At 46.4% G+C, this 20,312-nt stretch overlaps 1 protein-coding gene across 2 annotated transcripts; it reads right to left on the bottom strand.

Annotated features, from left to right (window-relative positions):
- Positions 1 to 90: 90 nt before the first annotated feature.
- Positions 91 to 20,298, bottom strand: COQ6 (coenzyme Q6, monooxygenase). Of its 2 annotated transcripts, XM_054025465.1 has the most exons (12): positions 20,110 to 20,298; positions 16,694 to 16,828; positions 8,485 to 8,543; positions 7,438 to 7,561; positions 6,810 to 6,940; positions 6,304 to 6,411; positions 6,156 to 6,218; positions 5,659 to 5,766; positions 3,629 to 3,831; positions 2,598 to 2,713; positions 1,173 to 1,339; positions 91 to 269 (listed from the first exon to the last, which is right to left on the bottom strand). In XM_054025465.1, exons 1-12 carry the CDS (start codon positions 20,291 to 20,293, stop codon positions 240 to 242), a joined length of 1,428 nt encoding a protein of 475 aa, XP_053881440.1. In that variant the 5' UTR covers positions 20,294 to 20,298; the 3' UTR covers positions 91 to 239. The 2 variants fall into 2 exon arrangements, with proteins under 2 accessions (XP_053881440.1, XP_053881439.1); XM_054025464.1 differs by lacking the exon at positions 91 to 269 and having other exon boundaries at positions 278 to 1,339.
- Positions 20,299 to 20,312: the final 14 nt, after the last annotated feature.

Genomic DNA, 20,312 nt, shown 5'->3' with positions numbered 1-20,312 from the left:
AAAGATGATTCAGTAGCTGAAACTGCTGGTTCCACAGGACAGGAGTTGGTCCTCAAAGGCGGGCAGAGCAAAGATGAGCATATGTTGAAAAAAAAAAAAAATTCATTCCTGTTTTTATTGTTGTTCTTCAAAGACACTATTTAAATACATGTTTCCAAACCAGGCTAGTCCTCAGAGGATTAAAGATCTCAGGTTCCCAGCAGTCACTGGTGAACTGCAGCTCTAGACACATGGAGAACTTACTTACTGGCAAAGGACATAATCTGCTCCTAGAGAGGGAAAGGGGAAAAAATGAGTCACTTGTGAGAGACAAATATTTAGAAACAAAGCAGAGAAAGCTGCTGCATCCTCCTTCCCTCTACCCCACTGGATACCATCTCTCTTCCTGTCTAAGGAAAGGAAGGGAGAGGGATTCAACATGGCCTAATTTTCCAGCAGACACAGGGAAGACAAGTGGAGCACTTTACTGTCCTTCCTGAGCAGCCCAGCACCGAGGGCTGACCCACTCCACTTGTTGCTAGAAAGAGAAAAAACAAATGAAAAGCCCGTCTCCTTTCTGGTCAGATAAAAACATTTTCAAGGTAGTCAAAGCATTCGTGCAGAACAGTGCACATTACTCTCCACTGGCAGCCACTGAGCCCTGGGAGACTGCTCATTCCTAAGTGAGTGCTGTTCAGAATAGTCGGCTGCTGACCATCTGCAACATATCTCAAGGAGTTACATACAGTCAGGGTCAAGCAAATCAAAAACTGAGAAACTCAAAAGTGAAGGTTGCTGGATTAGAGGGAGCTGTGCTGATAATAGGTGGTTTGCCTAAGAGATGGCTCACCATAAAAGCATTGCAACTAGGTCAAGTCATCTGGCTGTGTGGAAGTGGGTCACACTGGCATCTGGGCCTCAGGGGGGAAAAAAAAAAAAAAAAGAATCTTTAGGGATAACACTGTTACTGCCACTTCTCTTCAGGTAGCCCTCTCTGGGCTATAGGAAGAGACCCACACTGTAGCCAAGGTAGAATCATTAACAAATGGCACAGAAGACCACTCAAGCCATCTTTGGAGTGCCTCATTCACATGCCATTTGAACACAGCGTGTCATTCCTCCTGAATCTGCTAGTGACTCAGCCCACTGTATCATCACAAGTTAGTTAGTAGTGTCCTAACGGTGCCTCTTACTTTGACTGGAGACAAGGCATTTGTTGTTTGTAATCCCCATGTCCTCAACAGCACAAAGGGAGCGACATTTGTGGAGTAGAGTCTCTTTAACAAGTCGATGGCAGCCATTAAAGAGAGGTTATGCCTCTGACGTTCTGTCTCAAACTGTAAGAGGTGCTTTATGGAGCCTGGAAAAGAGGAGAGAATTAAATTGCAGTCCCAACTGCTCATGCCACTGACCTAATTGAGCTCCACAGGCACCCAAAACACACACACACACACCAACGACCTTTGCACTCTCTAGATCAGGGATGGGCAAAATTTTTGGCCCGAGGGCTACATCTGCGTGGGGCAATTGCATGCAGGGCCATGAATGTAGGGCTGGGGCAGGAGGTTGGGGTGCGGGAGGGAGCGTGGGAGAGGGTGCAGTGTGCAAGAAGGGGCTTAGGGCAAGGGGTTGGGGTGCAGAGTGCGGGAGGGGGCTCAGGGTATGGGGGTAGGGTGCGGCAGGGGGCTCAGGGCAAAGGGTTGGAGTGCAGGAGGGATTCGGGGTGCGGCTCAGCATCACTTACATCGAGCGGCTCTGGGGTGGCAGCAGTGCACAGCAGGGCTAAGGCAGGATCCCTGCCTGCCCTGGCTCTGCACCGCTCCTAAAAGTGGCCAGTATGTCCAGCAGTGGCTCCTGGGGGTGGGGTGGGGCAGGCGGCTCTGCCACGCGCTGCCCTTGTCTGCGGGTACCACCCCCAAAGCTCCCATTGGCCACAGTTCCCCATTCCCGGCCAATAGGAGCTGTGGGGGGCAGTGCCTGCATGCAAGGGCAGCACACAGAGCCCTCTGCCCCCACCATCCCCCAGGGGCTGCAGGGATGTGGTGCCAGACACTTCTGGGAGTAGCGCGGGGCCAGGGCAGGCTGGGAGCCTGCTTTAGCCCTGCTTCACCATGGGGCTGGCAATCCCACAGGTCGGATTGAAAGCCCGGATGGGCCGGATCCAGCCCGTGGCCCGTAATTTGCCCTCCCCTGCTCTAGATTCATCTTAAAAAGGTGCTGTTCAGCAAGTAGCAAGATCCAAGAGTTCCTTGTTCCCTTCAGCAGCTCTTATTCCCACATTTCCTTATACCAGGGGCCAGCAGAATGGAACATTCTGTCAACTAGGCAACACAACATGGATTTTGGGAAGGGAAATGCATCCAGAAGCATCACTCTCTGACTGGTCCACAGATGAAGTTTGGACACTCCAGCTCATCCCAGTTTATAAATATGCTGATACATTATTCATTTTATGAGACACCAATGTGCTCAGAGGTGTACAGGAAACAAACTGAGTCAATCCTTGCCCTGAAGAGCTCACTATGTAAAAGAAAGAAGTTCAGATATACTGGGAGACTTGGAGAAGGGGATATTCAAATTATTACCATAGATTATTCCTTACGATTATGTATCCTTACCCAGATCCTTCCCATTGAAGGCCGCTGTGCTGAGGTGATGTGCCAAGCATGCAATATCTCCAAAGCCCATATTTACACCTTGTCCTGCTAGTGGATGGACTCTGTGTGCTGCGTCCCTAAGGGCAGAGCAGAGAACATCTCATATCCTAACCAGAGGAGAGCAGAGACAGTCCATGTTTTCCTTACCCACTAAGTCCCTGCCCCGAGTGTAGCACAGAGATTCTCAATCTTTTTCTGAGGCCCCTGTCAACATGCTATAAAAATTCCATGGCCCACCTGTGCCACAACAACTGTTTTTCAGTAGATTAAAAGCCTGGGCTGGCATCATGGTGTAGCAAGCAGAGCAATTGCCCAGGGCCCCACACCACAGGGGGCCCTGCAAAGCTAAGTTGCTCAGGCTTCTGCTTCAGCCCCAGGCAGTGGGGCCCGGGATTCAGCTTTCTGCCCTGGGTCCCAGTGAGTCTAATGCTGGCCCTGCTCTCTGGTTTATTTTGGTGGACCCCCTGAAACCTGCTCGTGGCTTCCCAGGGGACCTCTGGTTGAGAACTGCTGGTGTAGCACACACTCCAGTTCCTCTCTCTCTAATAAGCCCCTCCTTATAGCACTCCATGTCCACTACACACACACACACACACACACACACACCTTATTTAACAAGTATAGTTCCTCTCTCTCTAATAAGCCCCTCCTTATAGCACTCCATGTCAACTACACACACACACACCTTATTTAACAAGTATCTGACCTCCAATACCTCCCCACACTGTGCTACACATACTCTGCCTGCCTTTTTCCTTGAAGAACCTCTCCACTCCATGGCTCCAGATGTAATCCGCTTGCTCCACCTGTTAACTGGGGAGAGGAACATGTCTGGCACCACAACTATCACCCTCCCTGAATAATCCACACCCCTGCTGTGCCAGGTGCGCTTCACTTCATTCCCCAAACAACATACACTTTATGGAACCAGAAATGGCCTGTTTTCCCATAAAAACAACCATGGCACCTGCAGCCCTCAATAAGCAATTTACCCAATAAGCGCCATCCGGTGCCGGACATATTCTGTGGCATGGCCCATTCCAAGAGGAAACACAGCTCGGCTCTTTGGCTCCACTCTGGCGATGCTTGGGGGCAGCTGGCGGGCTGCAGTGCCTGATGGCATCAGGAGAGAAATAGCAGATCGGAACACGGATCCAGCAGTATCAATAAAGTCCGAGTGGTGTAGGTTGCTCCACTGAATAACAATAAAGACTGATTTATATGGTGCCCCAAACCCCAAGGCTTCTGGATGTCCCAACAAAATTACAAACACTTTGTTTTGTGTAGTGCCCACAACGTACTTGGCACTGAACAAGCAGAAGGGATGACATGATTCCCTGCCCCAAAGAGCACATTCTGCCTTTACTAACACCCAAAAGCAACATGGCCTAATAAATACCAGACTGATGCATAAATGAACAAAAGTCCCCAAATACACAATTCTAACCACTCAGCAAACAAAACCATCGTCGTTATGGCCTAGGAGGAGACCATCTTAGACGAGGAGAGTCTGCCCCTCCTATCGTTTTGAAAAGTAATTCACTCTCCATCACTATCTCCAGTGATGATCTAACTTCAGTCACAAAGGGTGACCCTCTCTCTGAGAGGTGTTTTAATAAAGCTCCCATGTGAAGATATCTCATTTCAGGGTTTTTTTTTAATGTTTTAGTGAGACTTTTTTGATTGACAAAGTGTTAAGAATGTCAGCTTGTAACTGCACTAATGGAAAAGCGAATAGAAATCTAGTAAAAGTAAAATCGTAATAGGCTTTCAAGTTACTGCTCGTGCATTTAAATCAGACACTTTATCTACTAATTATACAGCCTGGTTAGTATCCATGCAAGTTCACAAGTACTGATTATAGCAGGCAGAAGAGAGAGCCTATACCATTCTATTTGAGCAAGATAAGATATGTACTAATAATCAACAAATAAAAAAGATTCAAAGCCAAAAGCTACCTTAATGCAAATTAACCAGATCTGAATGACAAAAGAGTCACAAGTCAGAGCATACGGTGAATGAACACAAGACTAAAATGAAGAATTCTTTATTAAAGGGCAAGTTAGACTTTGTGGAAAATAAACTGGAAGTGAAAAGTAGTAGGCTTGCTGGGCCTCCGAGGAATTCCTGCATTGACTAAGAGTTGTTGGAGCCTTGGAAGTGCATGAGTTAGGATAGTCAAAGGAAGTGCCACCTCAAAGCACAACTGCACTTAAAAATGCACTCACAGGTTTTGCATACAAATTTTGTTTGGCTTATTTTTATATAAATATATGCAGAAAAAATGGTAGGGAAGGAAGTGTGTCTAGAATTACAGGGTGAGATTCTGTAGGAGACTGAAGAGGAGCTGCTGTCCACGACGCAAGGAACATATATACCTTTCTCTTTAGAGGCCTCCAATTCAAGAACTAACCAGACTCAACCTGTTCAGCTTTTAAAATGAGGACCAGATCAGACCTACCCATGTGATGTTTTTCAGCACACACTAGCATACTTTTCTTCCAAGTCAACTTACTGCAACTTCCATAATACATTAATTATGTTAGGTCCATACATGTCAGAACAACAGCGGTCAATTCCAGATTCATCACAGGAAGACAAAAGTCTTCCATAATGCACTTCCCTGTAGTGGTATCCCATGAGAGGGACATTTCTTCCCACCCTGAAATCCTGGTAATTACAACGAAGGAGGAGGATAGACATTCCTTATTTTACTCTAGCTAGTGTCACTGAAGAAGCTATTCTTATTTAGACAGGCATCTGATGTTTTTTGAACCTTATTAAAAGGTTCGCTTCAATAGTATCCTGCAGCAGCAAGTTTCACAGGTTAGTTATATCTTCCATTAATAAATATTACCCTTTACTCATTTTAAAGTTGCCATCTTAATTTCACTGAGTACTTTTTGTATAATAGGATGGAGTAAACAGGGGCCAAAATGGCCACCATTCTTTAATTTACAGAAGTCTATCTTATCTCAGCAACAAAGTCAGCTCTGCATCCTCATGAAATGATGATACTCACAAAGGCAGTGTTGATGGTGTCCACAAAGCTTTCCTCATCCATACTAAGAAGCTGTGATGCATGTTCATGAGATGTGGACCAAACCAAAGAGCTGGCAGTGTCAGAGAGCTGACCCAAGAGAACCATAAGAGTCAGTATCAAGAGACAGAAAAATAATCTGTGCAAGGCTCTCCCACATGCCAATCCAGGAAAGGGCCCAGGCCCTACCCACACGCTAATTCGGACCAAGGTCTTCATTCCACCCATCCCAGAACCAATATGTGCAAGGGGCTCCAGACCCAAAAAAGCCAACAGGCGGGAAATAGGAAAAATAATAAGAATTAGAGGGGGGAAAACAACTACAGACAACAGTGATAGGTCAAGAGTTATAGAAAGAAGGAAAAGTCTTGAGGCAAGATAGAGGCAATGTAACTAGGCACTGAAAGGTAGAAGAAAGGTGATTAGAAATAAACGGACCAAAGAGTTAAAGATGGGTGAGTCAAAAGTCACTGTCTTACCGGGAGAAGAGCAATTGGCCCTGAAGGGAGGAATCTCTGCCATGCTACATTGTTGTCTGTGGCCTATAACATGAAGAAACATGAGGACTGATGCATCACCTATTTAACCTGCGCAGACACTGCAGCTCAGGAACTTGCAGGATCTCACCTCAGACAAGTGCAGAGTAGCAACCACAGCTGACTGATCATATTGATAGTGGATGTTTTGAATTCCAGCTGCTTTCCGGACCATGGAGTTCTGACCATCTGCACCAATCTGCAAGGGGATGAGATACAAGGAAACCTCGTCAATGGCTTTAGAAAAAAAAAATCTGTATTCCAGCCCTTGTTATCTGCAGTGAGTAGCTAACTCAACAAAGTAGCAAAGGCCTCCCCATTGCCCTTGGATATGTGGTTTCTTTTAAATAAATGAGAATACTGCAACAAGAGGCAGCCTCTTCAGCCCTACTCTAATTCAGCAGAGTCCTCTTCGGCTAGCCACAAAAGAAGGCTACCGACGTTACCCCTTAGTATCTCTGACACAGTCAGCAGCTCACCTCACTCAAACCCTCCCCACTAATGGAGCAGCACCACACATGAAATCAGAACTAAATCCATTGGAAAGAACTTGGCAAGAGATGGTGCCTGATCAACACAAAATGGAAGTTTAGATACCAGCAGTTTGGTCTCCAGTCTGCGTCCATCAGCTAAGTCAATTTTGACCCAAGGGCTTGTGTCAGAGAGATGACAGGTAAGGGGCCAGGTATACCCCACTGCTCTGCTCCTGTAGAGAACCTCCACCCGATCTGATGGAACACAACATAGCAGGGTCACAGCATGATACAGACATGAGACAAGGAAAGTTACAAAGAGAGCAAGAGGCAAGGCACAGCTAGGCAACACAATGACTCTCGGAGCTGACCCCATTGACACCCACCCTTAGGGCACAAGGAAGCAATCTATGAAGGCACTTGTATTGCCCCCATCACTGCAGAGGCTGATCACCTCTCAAATATCTGAGCTGGGGGGAAGTTAAAGCCATTTCACAACAAAACATAAGATACCACAGTGAGTGCATGTGTGAAGTCTAGAAAAGGACTTAGGATAAAAGGCTTAGATACAGTTCCACCGAGAACAAGTATCTCTTCCTAACCCAGAGTGACTGACTTCTCCATAAACCTCCGAGTTATCTGCTGAATGCATTTTCTCCCTCTCTCTTCCCCTGTTCCAGAGCTCCCTGCTGAATGCAACTCACTGATAGCTCCCACACTGTGAATAAAAAATGAAAGCAATCATTGCCTACCTGACACTACATCTAACTGTTTGGTTAGAGCAGACATAATGACATCGTTCTCCACTACATAACCCATGTCTTCTAAGTTGTTTTTATCAAAGATTATCATGGCTTCCGAACAAGCATCCCATACCTATTAGGGGGAAGAGAGAGAGAAAATATTATCACACTGCATAGACTCAGCATGAATTGTGCAGCTCCATCAGGACCTGCTCACAACTCTCCCTTAACAGGGAAAGGTGATGGGCAATCTCTAGAACTTCCATCAGGAATCATCCCTCCAGCCGCTAATTTCAGGAGATTGAGGGAGGACGAAGAAAGGTGAGAAAGTCTCCTAGGAAGACTCCCACTCCCAGTAGTGATTCAAGCCCAAATTAATGGTATGAAGTTTGCAAATGAATTGTAGCTTTGCAGTTTCTCTTTGAAGTCTGTTTTTGAAGTTTTTTGTTGAAGGATGACTACTTTTAAATCTGTTATTGAATGTCCAGGGAGATTGACGTGTTCTCCTACTGGCTTTTGTATGTTACTATTCCTGATGTCTGATATCAGACATTAATTTGAGCTTGATTAGGGACTGGGAGTGACTGGCTCACTACAAAAGCAATTTTCCATCTCTTGGTATTGACACCTCCTCATCAATTATTGGAGTGGACCAGATCCACCCTGACTGAATTGGCCTTGTCAACACTTGTTCTCCACTTGTAAAGTAACTCCCTTCTCTTCATGTGCCAGTATATTTATGCCTGTATCTCTAATTTTCACTCCATGCATCTGAAGAAATGGGGTTTTTACCCACGAAAGCTTATGCCCAAATAAATCTGTTAGTCTTTAAGGTGCCACCAGACTGCTCGTTGTTTTTGTGGATACAGACGAACACGGCTACCCCTCTGATCCTAGGAAGACTGACACACCAAGAATACAACAGGCTTAGTCAGTGTGCCCTGTTCCTCTCCAGGGAGGAAACAAATCTTGGGCCATTAGGGGTAAATATTTCTGAGAATTCTAGTTACATTAGCAGAAACAGACAGACTGCATTCATGGCAGTGAGTCAAGCACCTGCATCCGCCGGAAGGGTTTGAATCGCAGGCTGCAGACATGATCCCAGGCACCAAAACCTAAAGGAGAGAGAAGGACCCACAACATGAAGAGAAACCAGTCACAGTGAGACCAAAATAAGACTCAGATTCACGATCCTCTCTTTCTCCCCTCAATCCCCTAATGAATAACACTCTTCCAGCCTAGCCATAGACTGCTTTCTCCACCCGCATACAGAGCTGGGTCTGTCTAGGTTCTTATAAGGCTCTCACACCACTCTTGATACTGATGCAAGACAGGAGGAAAGATCCACCTGCCTGGGGTCAGTGAAGGCCTGACTTCAGGAATTCAGTGTAGCATACAGTCAACTCTCACTACATATACTTAGGCTCTGAGTTTGGGGGCACAGGAGGGAGGGAAAGGCTCAAGGACACAGCTGATTAAAACACTTTTTTCATCATTAGGATGCAGAATTCAGCTCTGCCTATAGCCACACATCAGATTCTCTCAGCAGCCCATAAGTTCCCCTTCTCCTCCTCTATCCCTGAAGACAACTTCAGTGTCACATTAGACAAGGGGTGGGCAAACTACAGCCAGCGGGCTGGATCCGGTCTGCCAGCTGTTTTAAACAGGCCCTCGAGCTCCACTGGGGAGCGGGGTCTGGGGCTTGACCCACTCCAGCCGCGGCGCAGGGTTGGGGGCTGCTCCACGTGGCTCCTGGAAGCAGCAGCATGGCCCCCCTCCAGCTCCTACATGTACGGGCAGTGAGGGGGCTCCATTCTGCAAGCTGCCTCCACCCCAAGAGCCGCCCCTGCAGCTCCCATTGTCTGGGAACCGCAGCTAATGGGAACTGCAGGGGCGGTGCCTGCAGACAGAGCAGCACACAGAGCCACCTGGCAGCGCCTCTGTGAGGAGCTGGAGAAGATAAATGCTGCTGCTTCCAGGAGCTGCTTGAGGTAAACGCCGCCCAAAGCCAGTACCCCTGAGCCTCCCCCCACGCCACAACCCTCTGCTCCAGCCTGATCCCCTTCCCACACTCTAAACCCCTCAATCCCAGCCCGGAGCACCCTCCTGCACCCTAAACTCCTCATCCCCAGCTCAGAGCCCCCTCCTGCACCCTGAACTCATTTCTGGCCCCACCCCAGAGCCCACATGCCCAAACAGAGCCCGCACCCCAACCCCAATTTTGTGAGCATTCATGGCCTGCCATACAATTTCTATTCCCAGATGTGGCCCTCGGGCCACAAAGTTTGCCCACCCCTGCATTAGACTCTTTCTCCTGCCACCCACCCAAGCCAGCATCAAGTCCTGTCAGTTTTTCCTTCACAACTACTATAAAATGTCGTTTTCTTTCCCTAAAATCCTTGTCCAGGCCTTGATCATCTCTCACTTCAGTATCTGCAACTCCTGTATGTAATCTAGCTTTCTCACCCAACCCTGATCATATGAACACCTGCTTGCTTTTCTCTTGCCTTCCACATATTGTTTCAAAACTCTGCATGACTCTCCCATGGTTTATATCTCAGCCCCCATTTCCTCTGGTTGCCTGTGCTTCTCCAAAGCCTCTCTCCTAATCTATCCCTCTGTACCGTTTTCAAACTCTCCTTTCTGCCCCTTCCTCCATGCTTCCCTCCCCACCCCCAAGCATCAGCCAGCCTCCCTTCAGCCAAATACTTCCACAGAACATGGTGATTCTGTGAAATGGCCATCAACAAAAGGAAGCAGAAAAAAATAATCTTTCACACCACTCAAACTGGATTTCCCAAACTCTGGTCGTCTAGGGTAGTGCTCATCTGCACATTGTACTTAGAATCATAAGCTCCTGGTGCAGTCACCCTTTTTATGTCATAGCGCTGAGCATATTAACATTGTTCAGCAAATGACTGATCATATAAGCATTACATGAGAGATGGACAAGGTCATTTTGTCCATACTCTAGGGGCCACTTCACACCAGCCCAAACTTTGAGTTACCCCACCTTCATCAGGCTGTATGTTGAACCTAACTAGTTTCAATGCATGACTTGTGTTTAATGTATAAATGATCTAGAGAGGAAAGGGGATAGTTCATCTATAGAAAGGAGAAATAAAATTCAGAAGTCATTCTAGAGAATAGAAGCAGAGGGCTGAGAAGTTCAACATTCAGTGCAGAGAATGATGAAGTAACATGGCCAGTGAAAAACATCAAGGAGAATCCCCCAAGTGAGAGTGGACACAAACCATTCAGGGTAAAGATTCAGGAGTGGGTGGGGAAGAGAATTTTCACTTCATTCAAAAATTCCCTGTTCAAATAGGACATGACAGAAGGTTCTGCTACAGAAAGTGAAATTACAGATACTATGAAATTAAGCACAGGAGCATTAACACCTTAACTGTCTCTATAAAAAAAACAAAGAGTGAACTAGAAATTAAATGATTACAAGCTGTTGGGATGATTCTCTAAATCAGAGATGGGAGGAAGATCAATGGTAGGGATACCACTGCATCTCACATGTTCCCAAAGTTGTAATATGCAATCTGATAACTAAGGAAACAATGGTGAAATCCTTTGGGTAAAGATAGGAGATGGGCTGGGCACTTGACCAGTCCAAAAATAATTGACAATATTTGACTGGTCAATTGATCAATGTCAAAAATGGTCAAATATTTTAAAACACTAATTTATTAGAACAATAACAAAAAGAATTTCCAATAGGCTTAGCCTTAGATAGCTTATACCTAATTACAACAATCAAGTTACTTAACTTAGTTATTTTAACTCCGAAAAATGTGAAACATAACAAAACTAAGTTCTAAAAAATGAAAGACTGGGACCATGATGCAATCAAGAAGGTAGGCCACCACCTTCATCAGGGCATTCTTGCTGGAATATTTGACCCTAGTCAAAAAATAGGAGGTCAACATACATTATTTAACCGGTCAACTGACCAGCTTCCCAAGCCTAGATATGAGAAATGACAAATAACGGAAGCATTGCCGAGATTATCTGCTACAGACCCCAGAACTGAAGGACAGCAAGAGTCAGAAATTCTTCAACCAACTAGTGTGAAGTCAAAAAGTGAACAGTGCTGTACTCAGAAGAAGGGATTTTTGTTTCAATTGCATACCATATTCTTCTCTTAGTTCTAAACCTAAACAATTGTGTACAGTTCATAGAATCATAGAATATCGGTTTGGAAGGGACCTCAGGTCGTCACCTAGTCCAACCCCCTGCTTAAAGCAGGACCAATCCCCAACTAAATCATCCCAGCCAGGGCTTTGTCAAGCCTGACCTTAAAAACCTCTAAGGAAGGAGATTCCACCACCTCCCTAGGTAACCCATTCCAGTGCTTCACCACCCTCCTAGTCAGGGCTTTGGAGCAGAGCCCGGAGCTGGAGCGCTGAGCAGTGGAGCTGCAGGATTTTGCACAGCTCCAAAGCCTGCCCCTAGTGAAAAAGTTTTTCCTTATATCCAACCTAAACCTCCCCCACTGCAACTTAAGACTATTACTCCTTGTTCTGTCATCTGGTACCACTGAGAACAGTCTAGATCCATCCTCTTTGGAACCCCCTTTCAGGTAGTTGAAAGCAGCTATCAAATCCCCCCTCACTCTTCTCTTCTGCAGACTAAATAATCCCAGTTCCCTCAGCCTCTCCTCATAAGTCATGTGCTCCAGCCCCCTAATCATTTTTGTTGCCCTCCGCTGGACTCTCCCCAATTTTTCCACATCCTTCTTGTAGTGTGGGGCCCCAAAACTGGACAAAGTACTCCAGATGAGGCCTCACCAATGCCGAATAGAGAAAAATGATCATGTCCCTCAATCTAGTAGCAATGCTCCTACTTATACAGCCCAAAATGCTGTTAGCCTTCTTGGCAACAAGGGCACAGTGTTGACTCATATCCAGCTTCTCATCCACTGTAACCCCTAGGTCCTTTTCTGCAGAACTACTGCCTAGCCATTCGGTCCCTAGTCTGTAACAATTAATGGGATTCTTCCATCCTAAGTGCAGGACTCTACACTTGTCCTTGTTGAACCTCATCAGATTTCTTTTGGCCCAATCCTGTTGCTCTGCAAATGCTAAATAGGTCCATCCTTCTATTTCAAACATGGCTATTTCAGGGATGGGTGAAGACATTTCTGTTTGTTAAATGTTTTGGGATTAGAGATGGTTGAATTTTTTTTTGTCAGTATGGGGGGGGGGGTTGTGTGTGTGTGTGTTTTAAGAAAAAATGGCTTTCTGGAAAATTGTCCAACAGTTCAAAATTTCTGATCAAAACAAAGTGAAAAACATTGCTTTATTTTAATACAATACTTTTTGGTTTTTGTTATTTTTAGTCCCTCCCTTTCCTAGTGGATGAAAGAGAGGAACCGTCAAAGTTTTTTGTTTGGTTGGTTTTATTTTAATTGGGTGGAAAAATTTCCATAAAAAAATTGCAAAAAAGTTTGTTTCATTCAAAAATGTTTATGGAAAATACTTACAATTTTTTGACCAGACTTATTTGGGATCCTTTGCGATGAAAGGCACCATGAAATTGTCAGAGGTGGTAGAAAAGAGGGCAAGAGAGAGAGAGCAGAATTACCGGAGATGGAATTTGGACAGAACCCAGAGATATCCCTGCTCTTAGCCTGGGTGCCATAGGATAAATGGTCAGAATCTCAGTTTTGTGTCTCATAATGGTAACTCCAGCAGCACTGAGCCCCTGCTCCAGGCTGGGGCATTAGTTCAGCAACAACTCAGATAAAATTACCAACACCACTTTTTGGAGCACCTGGGTTGTTCACACATCCAAGTCCTAACAACCGGATCTAACCCTACTTAGGGCTTGTCTACACTAGGGTTACCATATTTCCACAATCAAAAAACAGGACACTGGGGGGAGCCCCGCCCCTGCCTCGCCCCCATCCACTCTCTCCCACTTCCCAGCCCCTGACTGCCCCCCTCAAAACCCCAACCCCCCCCGCTTCTTGTCCCCTGACTGCCCCGACCCTTATCCACTCGCATGGGTGGCAGGGTTGTAGAAATTTTGGTGGTGCCCAGAACCTCCCCCGACCTGCCTAAGGCTCTGGGAGAGGGGTTGGGTGGGGGGAGGAGATCTGGGGTGCAGGTCCTGGGCTGGGGATTAGGGTGCAGGAGGGGTGCTGGGTGCAGGCTCCGGGCTGGGGCAGGTGTGCAGGAGGGAGGGAGGGGTGCAGGCTCTGGGATGGAGTTTGGGGGTGGGAGGCGGTGCAAAGGGAGGGGGTGCAGGCTTTGGGAGGGAGTTTGAGGGCAGGAAGGTGTGTGTGGGAAGGGGTTTGGGAGGGAGTTGTGGATGGGGGACGCTAGGACCCGGGGGCAGCAGACAGCAGTTGCCTCTGGCTCTGGCAGTACAAGCAGGCAAGAGAGAGGCGGGGGGGCCAGGGCCGGCTCTAGGTTTTTTGCTGCCCCAAGCAAAAAAAATTTTGGCTGCCCTCCCCCCTGCCCCCACTGCATCCTCCTGCCGCCCCAGCCCTGGGTCACTGGTAACTCACTCCCAGGGCGGGTCATTCAGCAGGAATTTTGGATGTGCACAGAACACAGACAGGATTGGTTCCCATATGGTTACAGAACTGCAGTAAAGTGGAACAATTTTCAGCTTGTGTGATGGAAGGCTATCTGGATGCATATTATAAGACTGTCCTACATAAATGAGGAAAAGTTGAGGTGCCTTTATTATTCTTTTGTTCCATTCTTTGTTTCTATGGGGAATTTGCCAATGCAATATCACTGTCTTCCTTTTAAACAAATAAAACTAATAATAAAAAAAAGCAATGGCTGTTGAAAATAGCAATTCCAGTCCTAATAACAACTGGGAAGCATTTCTTGCTCAATTTATTCTACTTTTTCTACAGCAAGTTACAGTGGATCAGTATATTTGATTTGGAAGAAATGAAGTAACAGCTGCCCAAATTGAGCTTGAGCACTCCTGAATTTTGAGGGTGTTCAAATCTGGAAGATAGGTGCTGGATTCCCTTTCTGAATATTAGCTAAATCTGGAAAAGAAAAGTCAATTTCTACTTTTGGAAATGGCTCAGAAGTGTAAATCCTCCTACGTGCCTGGTACTCTATCTAAAGCTGCCCAGTCTAGTAGAGCCTCCCCTCCCTTACTTTTCATTTTAAATTCTAGTGGGATCCACGTACCTGCCTTGCTAGGCTTCAGATAGAGAGGTGCAATGTCCATTTAGTCCACCCAATTCTTTCTTTGGGGGAGAGCCCAGGGCTGGGGCAGCAGGAGGTGCGGGTGGGGGCCAGAGCTGGGGCAGCAGGGAGTGCGGGTGCAGGGGGGGAGAAGAGCCCAGGGCTGGGGTGGCAGGAGGTGCAGGTGGGGGCCAGAGCTGGGGCGGCAGGGAGTGCGAGTGCAGGGGGGGAGAAGAGCCCAGGGCTGGGGTGGCAGGAGATGCGGGTGGGGGAAGAGCCCAGGGCTAGGGCAGCAGGGGGGTCCAGGTGGGGGCCAGAGCTGGGGCAGCAGGGGGTGTGGGCGGGGAAGAGTCCAGGGCTGGGGTGGGGGACGGCAAAAAACCTAGAGCTGGCTCTGTCCCTACCATTTAAAGCAAGCTGCAGCATGAGGTTTCAGTTCCACACTCCTTCCCTTTCCTGGTAATTGCGGCCGAGGGAATGCTGGGAAATGTAGTTCTTTCCCTGCTCCAGGGCTGGCTCTATAGGCAGGGAGCTAACCAAGGAACTACAGCTCCCAAGGCTCCCTGTTGGTTCTCAGCTCCCATGCTGGATTCTTGTGCCCCTGCAAATTTGCCGCCCCAAGCACCTGCTTGCTTTGCTGGTGCCTAGAGCCTGCCCTGAGGGGGGGAGTTCGCGGGGGGGGTGGGGTGGCCGCAGGTGGAGGCCGGGGACCCATCCAACACTCCTCCGCTCCTTGACTGCCCCCCCCCGGACTCCCCTTACCATTCTGGCTCCACGTGTTTATAAAACACGCTGCCCAGTGGGTCGGTTTGTGTGTTACACAGGGCTGCAGACAGAGGGAGGGGGGAGCAGGGGAGGGCTCTGGCTGCTGGAGGCCAATGGGAGCAGCTCAATTGGCCAAGCCACCCAATCAGCAGCCGCACTCTGCATGGAAGGGAGGGAGGGAGGCGAGGGAGAAAAAAAACCCGGACATTTTAACCTTGTTACCAATTCCTCCCGGACGACTATTTAGAGACGCAAAAGCAGACATGTCCGGGGAAATACGGACGGATGGTAACCCTAGTCTACACTTACATTTTATAGTGTTCTAACTTGCTGGCTCAGGGGTGTGAAAAATCACCCCCCCTGAGCGCAACAAGTCTGAGTGCTTTAAAGCGCTAGTGTAGACAAGCTCTGAGCACTGGGGGCCGCGCTCCCAGCACTCGGAGCTAATCCCCTCATGGAGGCGGATTACCAGGAACGCTGGGAGAGCTCTCTCTCAGCACTTGCGCCCGACCACACTCGCACTTCAAAGCGCTGCTGCAGGAGCATTCCCACGGCAGCGCTTGAAGTTTCCAGTGTAGACATACCCTTAGTTTACAAATAAGTAGTATGGCTTCAAACTAGCAGGGTTAGGGAGCATGAACCAGCTCAAAATCTTCCCACCTACCTAAATATTCATGCTGTGAAAAGCAAGAAGAAAGGGAATAAAAGGTTTGGAGGAACCAACTCCGTACTGTGTATCAGAAAGCAGATACAAGACTATTTCAGAACCAGGCTGTGAAATTAGTTTTTTGTGGCTGCAAACCTCAGTCCGGTTACCCGAGGAGGGGAGAAGCCTTCACATCTCAAAATCCACCACCACCACCACCACTTATCCATCTTGCTGGCTTCTCAGCAGAGAAATCAAAGACTGAATGGGCCCAGGAGACTGAATTATGCTGCAGAACCAATTCCTCCATGGCAGGGGTGCGATACATAGACTAGGGAACAGTGTAAGAAGATTCCTTCACACAACCCAGGCTGTATCTGTTCTGTGAAAAGAATACTCTAGGGCTGTCACTTGAAGCCCTTTCACTAGCACTGAAATCACACAAATCTATACAAAATGAACAAGGATTCCAAAACAAGAAGTCACGCCCCTAACCTAGAAAAGCCTGATTTAGACACCTCAATTCAGAATGCTTGGCATAAGAAAAGGAGAGTAGGAATCAGCCAAGTCAGTTTAAGAACAACAGTCCCAATCTGAAGAATTCTCAAGGGCCCCACAAAAATAAAACCAGTTCTAGTTTCAGATTGAAGTGTTATACAGAAAGAACAAGAAGAGCTGTACTCACTGCTCAGAAGGGTGGCTGAACCAGGGGAGATGGAACTGACCCTGTTACTGTAATTCTCAGGCAAACGGCCAGACACTTTCCTAGGGCCAGCTTCCAGTAACAGGATTTTCTTCTCACGGAAGTGGACATCGTGTCCTGAAACAGGCAAACATTTATTAAGATACTTTTAATAAAAAACTCATGTGTTTATTTATTTATATAATCAAGAACTCCCATGCACCTTGCAATGAGACACTTAAATAAAATTCCCTACAGGGAAAAGCATATATAACGCAGATTTCTAACTAGGTAAATAGATTTAATACTATGGAGGCACTGTTCACAACTCCATAGTTAAGGTTTAAGAGACATTTTGCAATTAAAGCAAGGATTCAGCCTGGTTTGTATGAAAAACTACAGTGTATCCTCCCCAGACTTGCAGCACTTAGTTTTTTGAGTACAGATCACATTTTCTGAAAGTTTACAAGTAAATCTGTTAATTTCTGATTTAAAATTAATTAAGAACCAAATTCTTTAAGAAATTTAGCATCTGTGAAAGTCTTTTCTTTGTCCCAAATGATCTTCTCAATGGAATAACCCAGACACTTCAAACTATTCACACAGTTAAAATTATTTGAAACCTTTTGCACAGGCTATACTTGAAAAAATAAGGTGGCAATTAAGCTAAGATATTAATTATTACTGTATATAATTGTTATGGTTATATAGGCTACAATTAGGCTCATGAAATCCATAAATGGGGTCACTCTGACATTAAAAATAACTCACCCAATAACTACTCTTCCTCTACAGCTAATTTGCATGCAACAGTTCTAGTGGCTGTAATGACTCAGTAGGATGAAGGAGAGTGGACACTTATCAAGAATAGTTCTCATTGGTAGGTTACTTTGCCCAACTGTTACTGCTTTTTAGAAGTTCCATGGCTGCATATTAGCTTTGGGGGATCAGTGCTTGAAAGGCTCCCTGCAGCACTGCTGCCTCAGCTCCACTACACACTGAATTACCTCTTGGAAGAGGCAGGGATGTAAAGGGAGCCTTTAAGGCACAGAGATATTTGGACATGGGGCCTAGGCTCTCCCTTCAGATAGGGTGGGTCTCACCCAGCCCTTTGAACCTATAAGTAAATTTCAAATTAAGCTTTGCATTGCTCCGGCTTTGGTGTACCAGTGGATCTGTCCTTAAAAGTTTTTTTTAAAAATGGTTAATATGCATCATAAAAATCATTAGAAATATAACAGGCAAGATTCTCTTTAGGTTTCTTGTTTGATCTTTATGATGTTTTAATAATTTTTTTTTTTTTACAAAGTTAAGTAAATTTCCCCCACACCCAAAAAAACAACAACCCCACAATATTAAAATGAAGTTAAGATTGCAAGAGAGGTGCTGCAATTAGCTCCAAATAAGCATTATAAACCCAGGAAATTCAAAGTTACAATTGCATTTAGAAGACATCCATCTGTTATGGTAAAATATGATAGTTAAGGCATCCAAACAATTTTAACTCTGCCCTGTTACCCTGTTGTGATGTTGCAAGGAGAAAAAAAAATGAAAATATTCTAATGCATCTTTAAAAATCAATTTAATGTGGGACCACAAACACTAAAAACTCTTAATCATATAGCTATTGCATGACATCACTACAGGGAAGACAGATTAGCTTGTAAATTGGTATGATGGGCAAGGGGCCTGGGCAGTTTGTGGGGAAAATATATGATCAATTAATCAAGGGATCCCAAGACACAGCACCCTAAAAATGAGGATTTTCAATGCTGAGGAATTAGCTGTGCTTGAAAGCATTACAATAGGGAAAAAACAAATGGCAGTACAACACATGAAATATACTACTGATCTCCCTTGATGCGATCATGTGTATGGTACCGAAGAGGTCTAAAAACTTAAGATTTGAAATTATTAGACCTTGGTTTGGAAATTATGTAGCACAGGTGATCCATTAATAAGAACTGACATTTCCACTGTGTGCACACTTAATTTCTGATTGACTCTTATTTATATACCCCAATTAACCTGTGTAGCACCTGTGTTTCAGGAAGTCATGTCTGTTGTTTGGTTGAGAAGACACAAGACAAAAAGGCTTAGGAACGGGTAAAGTACTGATATTCTGAACTCCTCTAGGCATTCTTATGGAAGCTGAGTTTGATCAGGAAGTGCTACCCCAACTCTGTATTTTCTAAACTATGTGTTTTGTTTCTTACTATATCTTGCAGTGGATATGGGGGTAAAAGGAAGCTTGACTCTACATTTTCTGACATTTGAGTTTTGGAAGTTACACTTTCATATTCTGGAAGGACAGAGGGAGAACATGACACCATTGAGCACCTACAATCTTACCTACACGTTAAGGATTTATTTATTTTTAAATAAAAGACATTTTAGCAGCAGGTAGGTGAGATGATTCACAACTTGTACAAATCAGAACCCCAACTTGCCCTACTTCCAGATATTAAAACTAGCACAATTATCTCGCCACACACACACACAAAAAGGAAGAGAAACAGGACCAGTGAAAACAGTCAGCTACCAGCTGGAATGTAGTCACTTATTTAAGACCAAAAATTAAGGAAATGAACTGGCTTAAAATATTGGACTTTTTTTAAATGAATGAAAAAGAACTAAGTGCAGATGTGTAGACTACTGCTGTATAGTTTAAAACAGATTCTCCTTTCCTTACCCACAATAAACTGCCACTTCTCAATGAAAGCTTTTTCCATAGGAAGTGTAATGGCTGCCCTAACTAAATTAGGGACAACTCCATTTTAGGCCTGGTCTACACACAGTATAGAGTTGTGGGTGTGATTCCCCCCCAATCAGTAGATCAGCACAACCCTCATGGTGGATACACTTATAGTCCCCATATAGGTTAATTCCCTTCTCCCTTTACACAAGTTACACCCCTACAAGCATCTTTATCCAAGGATAGCCATATGCCCATTTTGAGAGGTGGAGAGGAGCGTTGTACCGTTTCAACGCTACCAGCGGAGTGTGGACGAGTTTCAACCCAGGTACGACAATCCACCATCGAGCCCTAGGGCTTGATGGAGTCCAGGCCACTGTCCTATCCTATCTCCTAGAACTGGAAGGGACCTTGAAAGGTCATCGAATCCAGCCCCCTGCCTTCACTAGCAGGACCAAGTACTGATTTTGCCCCAGATCCCTAAGTGGCCCCCTCAAGGATTGAACGCGCAACCCCGGGTTTAGCAGGCCAATGCTCAAACCACTGAGCCTGTCCTCCCTCTGCCCACCCACCACCGCCGCCGGGCTCTGAGGCTTCTCTGGTCGCATTCACGGCCAGTCAGAACGGAGCCCGGCAGGGCCACTCCTCGGGACACGTTCTAACCCCGCAGCAAAGAGGATGGACCGACCCACCCCCGGCCCAGGTGAGCGCGACAAGGCCTTACCCAGCGCCGCGGCCATAGCGCTCCCGACCATCCCCCCGCCCGACACCACCACATCATACACCGGCCCGGTGCCTGCGGCCCGCAACGGGACCCTCCACGCCAGGACCGCGGCCCGCCCGGCCCGGAGCCGTCCCCTAATTGGCGACAAGAGACCACAACCACCCGCGGACACCCACACCGCCATCACTGCGGAAGTGACGAAC

This window comes from Malaclemys terrapin, chromosome 4 (assembly GCF_027887155.1).
Source record: "Malaclemys terrapin pileata isolate rMalTer1 chromosome 4, rMalTer1.hap1, whole genome shotgun sequence".
NCBI classification, from domain to species: domain Eukaryota; kingdom Metazoa; phylum Chordata; order Testudines; family Emydidae; genus Malaclemys; species Malaclemys terrapin.
The sequence above is the reverse complement of the archived record's forward strand: the minus strand, read 5'-3'. Positions and strand labels throughout refer to the sequence as shown.

Excerpts from the sequence above, each read along its gene's own strand:
- COQ6 (XM_054025464.1), bottom strand. The coding sequence starts at position 20,293 with ATGGCGGTGTGGGTGTCCGCGGGTGGTTGTGGTCTCTTGTCGCCAATT. Across the intron at positions 2,714-3,628 it reads CACCGGATGGCGCTTATTGG|GGACGCAGCACACAGAGTCC; the intron begins GTAAATTGCTTA and ends CTCTGCCCTTAG. Across the intron at positions 1,340-2,597 it reads CTTCAATGGGAAGGATCTGG|GCTCCATAAAGCACCTCTTA; the intron begins GTAAGGATACAT and ends CCTCTTTTCCAG.